This window comes from Theobroma umbraticum, unplaced genomic scaffold (assembly GCF_002168275.2).
Source record: "Theobroma umbraticum cultivar Fairchild unplaced genomic scaffold, ASM216827v3 scaffold_50.0, whole genome shotgun sequence".
Taxonomy (NCBI): Eukaryota; Viridiplantae; Streptophyta; class Magnoliopsida; order Malvales; family Malvaceae; genus Theobroma; species Theobroma umbraticum.
The window spans coordinates 794,488-808,546 of record NW_018397261.1 but is presented as its reverse complement, the minus strand read 5'-3'; the positions used below and the strand labels follow the sequence as shown (position 1 = coordinate 808,546).

The window sequence follows — 14,059 nt, the reverse complement described above, 5'->3', positions numbered from 1 at the left end:
GATCATTTTTATAGCCTTCTTTCAACAAATATTTACTAAGGCGATTATACCATATGTGCCTGGATTACTTTAATCCATATAAAGATTTATTTAATTAGATCGAATAAATCTCCCGATAATTCAAATTTTATGCTTCAAGCAATTTAAATCTTTCCGGGTTGTTTATATAGATATTGATATCAAATGAGCTACATAAATAGACTGTAGCTACATTTATTAGACATATTTCAATTTTCTCATATATTACCAAACTAGATAATATAGAATTGTAATTTCATCCACCACAGAGAATATATATCTTTTTATTTAATACCAGATCTTTGGGTAAAACCTTGTGCGATAAGCTGTACTTTATATCTCATAATCTCAATTTTCTTATCTCATATTCGTACAAATACCCAATTATATCTTAGTAGTTTTACACTATTTGATATACGGACTACAGATCCAAGAACTTCACGTTTTGTAAATAAATTCAATTCTTCCTTAATTGCGTCTTTCCACATTGGCCAATTACTTCTATGCTTACATTTTTCAATAAAAATAAATTCAAAATCCTCGTTTTACTTTTATAATATTGAGCTCTATATTAGATATAAAATATTGTCGACTTTTATTTATCGGTTTCATCTTTTTTCATCATGACATAATTTATTGAGATCTCTTTATTTTCATTGATTTCAGGTACCTGAATTTCTTTCGAAATGCTTATCAATTATGTCAGGGATCTTTTCTAGAGTTTCTACTTCCTTTTTTTGACCATTTTAAATATTTGCACCTTTTCTTTTTCAAAGATTTTATCTTTGGAAATAATTAGTCTCCACGCTTCTGGTGTGCTTTGTCCTACAAAGACATCAATACTAATAGGAGCATTTACAGTTGATATATAAGATTTAGTTATTTTTTTAGGTCAGTAAATACGTCTGACAACTGATTTATTATATTTTGAAAAAAAATTATTTTTTAAACTTCAAGTTCATATTGACTTGTGCGATGATCAAAATTACATAATGATAATTCAATCTAAGAAGTTTTCTTTTGCAGCTGCTTATTATTTTTCCTTAATGTTGGAAAAAGTGTTTCATCAATATGACAATTGACAAACTTTGTCACAGATAAATCTCATATTAATAATTCTAAATATTTAATCACAAATGAAGATTCATATCCAACATATATTCCTAACCTCATTTGAGGACTCATCTTTGTGCATTGTGGTGGGGCAATTGAAACATATACCGCATATCCAAAAATTCTTAAATGAAAAATATTTGGTTCCTGACTATAAACCAATTATATAAAGAGAATTTATAATAACTCATTTGGCTTGATGCATACAAATGTTGCTGCATCCAAAATGGCATGTCCCTAAGTAGATATTGGAGTTTGAATTTCATAAGCAATGGCATTGCAATTAGTTGGAAGTGTTTAATAAACGATTATTTTAGACCGTTTTGTTAATAAACATAAGCAATATGCTACTCAATAGTTATTCCAACTAATAAGCTATATTAAAAGCTTGAGATATAAATCCACCAACATTGTCAAGACAAATAATTTTGATTATACAACTAGAAAAATGTGTTTGCAAACGAATGGTTGCAAATGCCAAATTGCAAGCTAATAATAAGCACACGTGTGACCATCTAATCGATGCATCGATTAAAACAGTAAAATATCTTAATGGTTCATATGGTGGATGTATGAATCCATATATAACCGTGAATATTATTAAAAAACGTAGGGAATTCAATCCTAACTTTAGTTGGTGATAGCCTTATAATTTATTTGCCTTTAGAGCAAGCAACACATAAAAATTCATTAGATTAAAAAATCTTCTGGTTTTTCAATGAATGATAAATTTTTAATCATTTTTTACATCATTATTACTCTAGGATGGTCCAACCGATCATCCTAAATATTAAAATCATTAGTAAACTTCTGAGTTACTATGAGCTTCAATTATTCTAATATTTGTATAGCTTAATTATGAGAATAGAGTGGGTATTTTTTTTTCAACACACACTTTTTACCTGAATTAATAGATGTAACATATAGATATTAAATATCTCTTTCATTCATTGTCTTAATATGATATCTATTCAAATGAATATTTTTAAAACTTAATAAACTTCTTTGAGACTTAATAGAAAATAATATATCTTCTATTATAAACTTTATTCCTCAAAATAGTAAAATATTAGCTCTTCTAGAGCGTTCAATTAATCTTGTATTACTGGATATTGAATTGACATTGGGTTTGTTTTTTTGTTGCAAGTAAGAAAAATAGTTCTTGTCTTTAAATATAGAGTGTGTTATAGTAATGTCTGCTAGACATATATTTATATCATAAATCTTAGATCTAACAAGATGAATATCTATATTTTTTTCAATAAAAAAAATATATACTATAAGAAATTTACAAGTTAACATGGAATAACATTAAATATATAATTAAAACACATAATAAAAACGTATCATTTAAAAATAATGAAAACATATTAAAGCATCTTTATAATATAGTTACACTAAAATATACCAATTACTATTAAATTCATTCTCGGATATTTCTATTACTAATTAAATGCTCAATTCCTTTTTCAGGATAAGAAAATCAACAATGGGTATTTCGATTACTAATCATATAATCAATTCCTCTTTCAGGGTGGACAAATATCTTGATGTGCTATATCAACTTAGCCATGATTAAAATCATCACAAGATGTTTTAGTTTTCAGCAATACTTGATAAAATTCAAGACGTACAATAGGTACGTGATCAATGGTCTTTCATGCCACATTAACGACAATACGTTTTCTATATTTCTTTTATTTTTTGCATTATTATCTTTTCATTGTTCATCCACTTTTGGTGGATTAAAAGTATTCATCCACTTTTTTTTTATGGGTTTTTCACTTCTGATGGGTTAATGGGTTACAGCATCCATTCACTTCTGGTGGTAAAATTATTCGTTTACTTCTAGTGGAAAAATTATCCTTAAATTCTAATGATAAAACTATCCATCCACTTATAGTGGTAAAATTATTTTTAAAATTAAAATAGTAATTAGTGTAAATTATTATAACGACCTCTTTTATATCCATGATCATAATTATTAAATGATGTGACATTCACTTCAAGAAATATATAGATTCATGACCATGATCATAATTATTAAATGATGTCACATTCACTTCAAAGAATGGACAAATTTATAATTTTTTATTAGTAGCTCGTTTATCACATTCACTTCAGGGAATGAATATTATGATTTTTCATTAATAGTTATATAATAGTAAATTCACTTTCTAATTAAGGGAAAAAATATAATATATACTATATGATATCAAAATTCATATTAAGGTTGATTTTTAGGGAATGAAAATATTAAAAAGATATCAAGTCACTTACTTGATTTGTTACAACCAGAAGCTAAAGACCAACCATTGAAATTCTTTTAAAGCTTAGAGATGATAAAAACAAAATAATAGCAATTCTTATTGGATTTACTAAAACTACAAATCAAAACCGAATCATTGAAATCCTTTTGAAGTTTGAAGATGACGAAAACAAAATAATTTCAAAACTTTGAAGATCAAAGAGGATCATGCTGATAACATAAACTATAAAAGAAATATAAGAACAAGTACTTAGATGAAAGAAAGTATTTAAAAAGAGTACCAAGATCTTATATAAGTGTGTATTTACAAATGAAGTGAAAGACATATTTATAGGTCAAAAACCCCTTAAATCATAATCCTAATCCAATTCTATCTAAGAATTCAAATCATTTTACATTTCTTGTATCTTGACTATTAGACTGTTTGACTTGATTTACACTTTTTGGATCATAACATAATGAACATTTACAAATTTATTCATAACATCACTTACAATATTTTTAATTGAATCCCTTTTCTGTCTCTCTATTTATCAGTTACAATATTTTTAATTGAATCACTTACAACGGCTATTACTTTCTTTCTTAATGCCACATGGCAATCAATTGGCACCGCTGTTGATGGGGTGCCCCTTGATAAAATGTTCTTCCCATTTTTGGACAACTTTAATAGTATTTATATGTATATTAGTTGTCCAAAATATTCTACATACAAAAACTTTTAAAAAAAAAAACCCCCAATACACTATGTTAAACCTTTATATAAAAAACTTTGATCTAATTTTATATTAGTCCACAGGTTAATTGTTATTTAGATGGACATTATCAATAAATTTAGCTTTGTACATTATTTACATGTAGGGATTTTAGGTTTAAATATAATGCAATTGTCTTGGTAAAGGCAGAAAAGGAAATCATATGATCTTGTTAAGGTTATCCTTTGAGCAGGACCTAACTTTTAGAAACGATGTACCATCTTTTTTGCTAGAAAGAAAAGATGGAAGTTCTAAATACTCCAAAAATTGTCACCAATAAGAAAAGGAAACAGATCGTATAAGCAAAAAGTTGTCAGTCTTTTTTAGTTGGGCTCTTCATGGAATTGCTAACACTGAATCATCAAAGTACAGATCGAACATTCATTCAAGTTAAACAGCAACTTCGCGACCAGAAAACAGCAGAGATGCGTTAATGCAGCATCATGCAGAGCACCATCCACGTGAGCCCCCCCTGCCCCTGCCCCTGCCCCTGCCCCTGCAGCCGCTGCTCACTATTCACAAACAACTAAACAAGCAGTTTTCGTCTGCTGTACTTAATTGTACTGTTTCCCTTGGGGGCCAGCTAAAGATTCATCCTTTTTTTTTTCCCATTTTTATCTTCTTCTTTTTTTTTCCCTTTCTTGCAGGTGGAGAGAGAGACTTACTTTGCAGCAAAAGCCAGCAAGTACAACTAAAAAGGGTGTTTCTTGCTTGGTGGCAACTTAGAACAGTGAAAAAAATTTGGTCACCAAATCATAAGCCATAATTGGATATTGAGAGTTTCTTCGTCTTCTTTTTTTTTGTTTTACTTCATTGGGAAAGGGAAAAAGGATCCTGGAGAAACCCTATGGCACCCCAGCAGAGCTGACGAGCAACTGGGGATTGTGTTTTTCAGTTCACTGGCCTGGTTTGTAACCTTGCAACTACCCAAAAGTTCATATCAACTGATGCATGAAGAATTAGAGGGGCATGGTTATTACTAATTACTTATCTTGGTTGCGGAACCCTAGTTATCATAATTAGAACTTAACCTTAATAGCTAATGCAGAAACCAGAAGTAAAGTGGAAGAACCTTCACCATACATAATAAAACAGCATAGGGGAGAAACACTGAATCATGTATCTGCACCACACTTAATAAGACAGCATACTGAATCATATATCTGTACCATACTTAATAAAACAGCATACTGAATCATATATTTGTACCAAAGATGATTAACCAATAAATTTGTACCAAACATATTGAAACAAAAAATCCTGCAGATTCAAACCATAGCCCAAAAAACTTATATTGATAGACAGGAATTTTCATTCAATAGCTATAATGGGAGCATGAAAAATTGAAAAATTTCCATCATATCATCAACTGGAAACCTTGATATGTATAAGACAACAAAACTTTCATTCTTGGCAGTTTCTCTTCTCCAGAGCATTAAAATACCATCCAACCAGCCACATATGCCAAGTTTTCTACTTTGCTCTTGTGTACATCTGATGTCCTATATCAAGATCTGAATCCAGAAAATGCAAATTAATGCCATTTTTGGTGATGTGTAAATGAATTGCAGCACAAAAGTAAAAGGAAAATTGTGATCTACTTCGTAGGATGTTGATCTTCTTTCTCATTTTATTCCCCCTGAAATACACAGAAATTAGACGTAACTTGAGAAAGAGACAGCACCAAGCCCTTCTATCTCGCAAGCCTGTAACAGAAATTTTGTTATGTAGATATTGTTTTGCATTTATTTTTGCATTCTTTACCATGTTGGTCATGTAAAGTTCCTACTTATTCTAACTCTAACGTCCAAAAAAAAAACAAACAGATGATCTGATATTTTCAATCCATAGAACAGAAATCAATGATCTGATATCTTTACCATATTGACAATTCTGATGCTTTGATATGTTACAGGAAAGTAAAAGGAAAAAAAAAATCCTAGCATCTCATCTCAATACTCCAAAGCAAACTCACAAAAGGTCAAAAGAGGCTATAACAAACAAATAAATAAAGAGTTACAGACATCTAGAAAAGTTTTTCAGATTAGATATAGCTAAGGATTGGTTATTCATGGCAATTGAGGTCAGGTGCATCCTTCTGGAAATGAAAAATTTTATGCCAAAAGAATTTAACTCATAAATTTAAGAAGCAAGAAATGCATTACATTTTTGCTAACAATTAAGGATAAAGAATAATGCAACCTAATAACATTAATGAAAAGTGCAAATTTGTTAGGATGTGAAGTGCAGCATCACGGGGTATTATCATCCAAATCCATCTAATTTGCAACCAATGAGCCGACATAGGCATACATATATGAAAGTGATAGTTGCCCCAAGTGTCTAAATCCAGAGAAAATTGATCAACAAGACAAAGGTAAACTCTTTCCAAACATGTCCCACAAACATTTTCACAAAGGATAATTTCCTTATTGCCTGAGGCTCGTACATTGCAAGAAATTCATGAACATACGTCATGTATTTTTCTGATCCAATAAAAACAGCCAAACAAAGACATTGAACTTCACTCAAAACTAACATGTAACAAAGTGATGTTAGAGATTGACGCCCAAAGAAAATTTCTTCAAGCTCCGGCGCTGGAAAAGCCAATTAAGTTATTAAATGCAAGAAAGCAAGATGTTAAAAATTGCATATTGTACACAGAAATAAAATAGCAAAATAGAAAATTTCCTCAGCAGATACCCTCTGAATGCTGAATATGAGAATGAATTATACGAATTGACCCAAAATTTTCATTCAAGAGCTAGTTTCCCTCCCTAATGTGTTTTGACCTAAAGGAAGTTGTGGCGGGTTGCTTTACGCTTGTCTCACTGAAGGCAAAACTATTCACTCCCAGACATTTAATACTATTGAGAGAGGCTGGGTTGAGTGGACAAAATTCATAGGTAGCCTTCCTACACCAAAGCCAACAAGGTTATCCATCTCGTATTGACCAAATTTTCATCCCTGTTTTTCGAAGTAACCAACACTGCTGTGTTTATTGATCTTAGAAATATATTTCTTCTTTCTATATTTTTACTAATACATAAATATCTTCCATACTAAATTATATCTACTCTGTTCTGTTTTTTTTTTTTGGGTGAAATTTTCACATAACTTGATTAATACGGAAAATTAATAATCTCTTATTTCTTTTCTATTTTCAAATTTGTTCTCAGCAAGCTCTTAAAACTAACCAAAAAATATTAACATACAATATGAACCAAAGTAGAAAAAAAATCATTTATCTTCTGCTATTAAGTATTTTTTGTCATATTCCTGCTAAGAAGGCCAGTACACAAAACTGTAGGGGGCAGGTATTGGAATGCACTAGTTAGTTGCAAACCACAATTTTGTCATGAACAACAAAGCTATTTAAACCACAATCTGCAGTAACATTGTCATTAATGCAATAAATAATGAGTGTAAAATCTACTAATCTTGCAAGAATCCATAACTGAAATATGGAGATGTATATACTGCATAAAAGAATTATAAAAAAAAAAGGCAGTAGTTAGTTGCAAGCTAAGAGGTTAAACTTTTTTACCTAATAGGATCTTTCTACCTTTTTCTTTTCCCTTTTCTTTTTTTTTTTTTTTGGGATGTAAGATGGTTTGGAGTTGGGTGGAGACAGCAGGCCATCATTTATATCTTTTAACATATTAGCTAGGTAATTGATCAACACGACAGAATTAGCATTAGGCTGAAGGAAGCTTTTTGAATATTGAAAACAACCTAAAATGTACTGGACTTGACATTATTGAACTGTGCATGTTCTACATGACACCAACCTCTGACAAACACCGATTGTAACCAAATAAAAGAACAACTCTCTGACCCAACAGCAGGAAAAACAAAAAAAGGCAAGGAAAAAAGACCCAAAGCAATAAAACATCATCAAACTAAACAGGCCGAGAAATCTCCAGACCTCCTCCTATAACAGTATCTACCATCTAATTTAAGACATGAAATTTCCCCCAAAAGGAAGGCAGAGATTACCCACTCTCCAGAACCTTTTCTCCTTGAGGCCACAGCTGTAAGTTCCAGTAAAAAAGGACTTCATACAGCAGACATGGTACCTCCAAAACTGGATGCACATTTCAGCATCCCATCACAGCACAGTTATACACAAAACTGCCAGAGGGCTTGCGTGCGAGCAAGTTCCATTGTGGCGAGCCCTCATTTGGAACCCATGAGTTAAGCTCAATCATCCCTTCACCTAAAGCCCTAGGTCCGCCAATAACAATTAGCCGATCCCCACACGCCCTAAATGCTAACCCCCAGCCATTCATTGAGACTGCTCGCTCAGGTAATTGCCCTAGAGTAACCCACAAGTTCTTCTCTTTGTCATATTTCCTTACTTCTTTTAGTGCATAATCAGCTGCATACAGCTCATTATTCACAACTGCCACTAAAGGAGGTGCCTCAGCCGCAGAAGGTGCTTCAGTTGCTCCAGCCGCCCCATTTCGTGCAGGGAACATGTTAGGTATCTCACGCCACGTCTTTGCCTTCAAATCGTACACCTCCCCACATGTCAGTGTCTTTGAATTGCCAACCCCAATTCCACCAATAACATAAAAATTCCCATCCATAAATACACCAGAACACATTTTTCTTGCCTTATTCATGCTTGGAATGGTCACCCACTTACCAGTTTCTGAATTATAAAGCTCTGCTGAGCTCAAAATATTTCCACATGGATCAGAACCACCAGCTAGAATTGCAATTTCACCCAGACTGGCAGATCCAAACAAGCACCTGGGTGTATTCATCTTCATCCCAGATGACCACGTGTTCGTCAAAATGCTATATCTATAAATAACATGGGACGTTATTTCCTTTCCGAAAACAAGAAGTTCTGTCCCAACTGCCAACGACTCCTTATCCGAACACATGAAACATTCATTGGACGTCATTCTAGGCAAATGCATCCATCGGCGACAAATTGGATCAAAAGCCTCCCACTCCAGAAGGTTGCAAGAGAAGTAAACCCAATGTTCAACAATTCCCATTTCCCGCCTCAACCTGTACAGCTCACCACTCCGTATAAGAGAGCAGAAACCCTTATTCAAAGATGCAATGGCACCGTAATCAGACCTTGAGCAGCGTAGGAGACAGTTAATCGAAATGTCTCGCCCAAGCTGGTGGATCAGTAAACTTGATTCTGAATGATCCCCAGCATGGCGCTGGGTACCAGGTTCATCAGTTTGGGCAAGGTACATATCCTGCTTTATTCCCTCATCCTCATCACCTTCGAGTGGCTTGAGAACCTTTCTTGCCATCTGGTCTTCTCCATCTTCCATCCGGTGCTTGCTTCTTGAGAGCTCGATGACACAAAAAGTATTATAAATCCACTTGCTCTCGTGCTCGCAGGAGCTTGGCAAATCCCTTGAGACAAGGTATGATGGGCCCTCCAACATGATCTTGGGATTATATAATCCAAGCACCAGATACCTTTCCTTTCTTCTTCATCATAATGAAATGCAAAACTGATCAGTCAATAAGGAAAATGACATCCCTCAGTTACTGCATGTACAAAGATAAACTTATTTAGCTAAACATATAATTTTTGATGGATGATAACACCACCAATTCACATATCAGAGAATTCCATAAAATCCAACAAAGAAACGAAGTGTAAAAACCAGACGAAACCAACGGCTAGAGAGTTGATAAAATCCTATTCATATATAGAAGAGTGAATTCCAAAAAGAACTCAATTTAAAAGACAAAGCATTGGACACTTCTATCAACCCAAACTAGGCTCAATTAAAACTAACCAAGAAATAAGACAAAACAATGTAACTATTTCCATAATGACAGATCACAAGCCTTGTTTATCATCAAAAGCAACATGCATAACAAGAACAATCTTGTAATCAAAACCAAGAATCCAAAAAAATAAATAAATAAAAAAATAGAACTTACAAATTGATATTCTTTGCAAAGCTGAAAAGGCAGAGAAATCCATTCCATTAATGAGCAATGACAATAATCCAAAACCAGATCTTTTAAATTCACACTTACAGAGATATACAAAGATAAAAAGTAGAAAAAGAAAAGAAATTCATCAAGAGTCAATCATATGCCACACTTTAAGCAAATCAACAGTGAAAACCAAATCTAAATTTGGCTCCAAAAAGCCAAAACAAAGATCTACCCTTCACTGAAAGCAATACCATTTCACAAAAAAACTTCACCTTTATTTGTAAAAAATGAGAAGTACCCAGAAAAGAAAATCCAACAAAAAATAAAAATAAATAGAAGAAACGTCAAGCTTTAACAATGGAAATGAGAAAGTTTAAAAGAACCCAGAAATCATCATAAAAGAGAAGAAGAAAAAAAAGGCTTACTGATTGGATAAAAAAGGCTGAAGCTTTTAGCTATATTGCCGTTCAATTCTCTTCAGGAATCAAATTAAATTAAAAAAAAAAAAAGGAAGCTCAATTTGCTGCAGATTCTCTCTCAGAGGATAGTTTATATTCGCCTTGAGAGAGAAAGAGCTAATAAAAAATGGGTTAAGAGAAGTGGATTTATACAAGTAAAAAGAAAAGGGATTAAATTTAATAATAAAAAATTTTAACAGAAAGAGAAGGAAAGGTGGGGTCCACAACCGCTAAGGAGGGAGTCGCCGTTTAGGAATTGCGGCCCCAGGGAAGCGAAACCGCTAACGGCCGTTTCTGCACGTGTTTCAACTCCAACCCACGCTACGGACAAATACCCTCCCTGCGTGCGTGGCCTCCTTTGTTCTTTCCTCTTCCGCTCTACTTTTGTTTTGGGTTTTTTCTTTTGTTTCAAAGTGATTTTGGTTTAAGACCTTTTTACCTAGGATTAAAACTAATGAAGGAACGAACATGTATGGTCATCCATCATCATGTCTTTTTTCAGTTCAATGCATGTCATGACATGGCAAATGTCCTCACATCTCATTGTAAGATGATGATAATGTAGTCATTTTGGAGATTAAATACATTAAAATCCGTATATAGCAATAATATTTTAGTATTCTAATTACCTATTTATGAGCAAAAATTGATTTCTAATTTCAAAATTTTATTAAAATGTAACTAAGAATATTGAAGTATTTGACGATGATAGATTGTTGCTATAGAATTATAAGTAAGTTCAATTGAATAAAAGAAAATTTTGTTGTATTCGATAAATTTACGCGTGTCAATATTATTTGAGATAAAGTTTCGATTTCTATTATTTCATTTCATCATAATATAACGGTATCTATAATTTGTTATTTTTTATAACGGTCGGATCAAGATCGATGCTTTTATGTTCAATAAATTATGTTTAAGGAATAAAGTAGTTAATACTTTTCCCATTAAATACTAATAAAAATAATCGTCTTAAATATTTTAACATATATGTATACCTATGAATTTTTGAATAAGTTTAAAAATATTTTTTCCTTGGACCTAATTGGCTTTGAAAGCTTTAATGTCGATTTAAATTAGGATGTTAAATTAATCAAATTAAACACATATTGTAATAAAAAGATATAAAGTATAAAAAAACTAAAATTTTATCTTATAATAACATTGGCACGGGTCAATTGATTTGAGTAAAACAATATCCTTTTTCATTCAATAAAATTTACTTATAATGTCATCCATATTTATAATATAAAAAGTTAATTTCAAATCAATCAAAAATTAAAGTTTGGAATTGAGTTTGTACACCAAAAACTCAAGTTCATATCATATTACTCAGAACAAGAAAATAAATTTGATTGAAGCTGACTTCACATAAAAAAAAAAATGTCAAACAAGTACTTGGCTTGACTTTTGTCTTGGGTGCACGCCCTTAATGTACCTATTTCTTTTATGTCGATGAATGATGATGTCTCACATACCAACACCGTATCATAGTCCATAGTATTGTTTTTCTCCTCCTCGCCCCCCCTCCCTTTTTGGGCAACATGGCATGGCAATACCGTAGTTAAGCCAAACCATGGAAATGAGCATTTATAAAGAGTAATTACCCAGAGTAGAAGAAGAGAGTGAAGAGTTTGATTTGTTGTGGAATTTAATACTAGGATTGTGATGAGAGAATCCAGAGAGGATTAAAAAAAAAACCGTCTAGGTTGGCCATTTTCTTTAAATGCCATAAGGAGAGCATGCGCAAGAGCGGAGTGTTGATTTTGGAATTTTCTGCACCGGTGGCTTTGTCTCCTTGCGTTCAAAAACTCACATCCCCTTTTGTCTCCATTTCACTGCTTTTCTCTCTTTTTCTTTGGGTTATTTTCATTCTCTGTTCCCCTTTTTTTCCTTTTCATTAATGTGAGATTCCCCTGCACTTAATGCCCCTTATTATCTCACAAAGCTTCAAAATTTGCCCATCTGTATCTCTTAAACCTCTTCAATGTTTACGACACCCCAAAAAACGTGACATATGTGATACTCTAACCTTCCTTTCTCTTTAATCCTTTTTGTGTTTTTTTCCTCCATCGGATTCTGATCCATACAAAGTAAGTACTTAATTCTCCTTAATGGGATGTTGCTCTAGTTAAAATCCCAAACTCTCTTTCTTTTATGGCATGGGTTTAAATCTTAAAATGGAAGAGTATGAGAGGGGATTCAACCCTAATCATATAAGATCATGAATCGAGTAAGAAAAAAAATTATTCATTTTTGAAATAAAATTAATAACAAAAAACTAAAGAGTGGTGGCTATTATTAGTGGCAAAACTAGAATTTCATATTTGAGGTGAAAATAAAAAGTTCAATATCTGTAAGAATAAAATTATAATCTTTTGTTTTAGGAAAAAAACTTACAAGATTTTAAAACTTTGAGAGGCAAGGGTCTTATTAACCCCCTTCTAGCTGTCATCATCTTCGATATGTTCCTTGAACCACCTTAATGTATATAATCTAGAATTATATATGTTAAAAAATAACAAATGTATATATAATACAAATTCAATATAAAATTAGATCAAACTTATAAATGTTAGAATTTGAACATTAAACCTAGAGATGACATGATTTGCTTCTTACAATTGATATGAACACTCATCGGCATCTTAATCGTTACGGTGTTCACTTAGCTCTTGGGGACCTTTTAAATTTTTATATGTGGCACCAAGAAAAACTTAATTAGGCCCCATTTCACTATTACATTTACCGTTCCTTTTATTTTTATAAAAAAGTAGTAAACGATTATATTTAAATAAGAAAACAAATATAATATGTTTGATAAATTAAAATTAAAAATTGACTTTTATTTATAAACAAAAAATCCTGATTTATGTTTGAACTAGTGTTATCATTTTTTACTTTTACTCATTTCTAATCAAACATGATTGTGTTTTAGTTTGAACAGATATCCCTTATCCTTAATTCTTGTCTCGTTCTCTACCCAACTTCTAAAAAGCTCATGTTTTCTCTTATTAATATTTTAGTAAGTTTGGCTACGAGAATGAAATAGCCATTCTCCTTTATTTTTATTCTTCCTTGAACCCCTTATTTGGTTGGAAGAAATGGCTATTCAAGAGATTAGAAAAGGCCTCCCTTAGTATTGGCTATTGGCTATCCCAATAGACAAGTAATAGGGTATAAAAATTAATGGACAAAAATACTTCTCACTAATTTTAAGAATTATCATACTTTATAAAATGTAATTTATTTATTTTTCACAATTTCTTTCTGTCTCTATCGAATTGCCACTCTCATCATCTCACTAAATTAAAATGAATTTAAAATTAAAAGGAAGAAGGAAAAAATAGAATGAATTTAAAATAAAAAGGTTTAAGTTTTAATTATAAATTATTAAAAAGTTAATATTTTAAACTTAAAAATTAAATAATAATTTTAATAATAATTTTTTATATTTAATATTTTGAAAGTAAAGAATAAAATAAATATTGTAATAATAAATTATTAATATTTTGTAA

The 14,059-nt window shown here is 31.7% G+C and overlaps 1 protein-coding gene across 7 annotated transcripts; it reads right to left on the bottom strand.

Moving 5' to 3' along the window:
* Positions 1-5,334: 5,334 nt before the first annotated feature.
* LOC110418389 (Galactose oxidase/kelch repeat superfamily protein) lies at positions 5,335-10,851 on the bottom strand. Of its 7 annotated transcripts, XR_002445397.1 has the most exons (4): positions 10,509-10,851; positions 8,155-9,681; positions 5,757-5,861; positions 5,344-5,669 (listed from the first exon to the last, which is right to left on the bottom strand). XR_002445397.1 is itself a non-coding variant. In XM_021431104.2 (3 exons), the coding sequence occupies exon 3, from the start codon at positions 9,573-9,575 to the stop codon at positions 8,256-8,258; it is 1,320 nt and encodes a 439-aa protein (XP_021286779.1). In that variant the 5' UTR covers positions 9,576-9,681; positions 10,084-10,104; positions 10,509-10,851; the 3' UTR covers positions 7,854-8,255. The 7 variants fall into 7 exon arrangements, 5 of the variants coding, with proteins under 5 accessions (XP_021286779.1, XP_021286782.1, XP_021286780.1 ...); XR_002445396.2 differs by having other exon boundaries at positions 5,335-5,861; XM_021431104.2 differs by lacking the exons at positions 5,344-5,669; positions 5,757-5,861 and adding an exon at positions 10,084-10,104 and having other exon boundaries at positions 7,854-9,681.
* Positions 10,852-14,059: the final 3,208 nt, after the last annotated feature.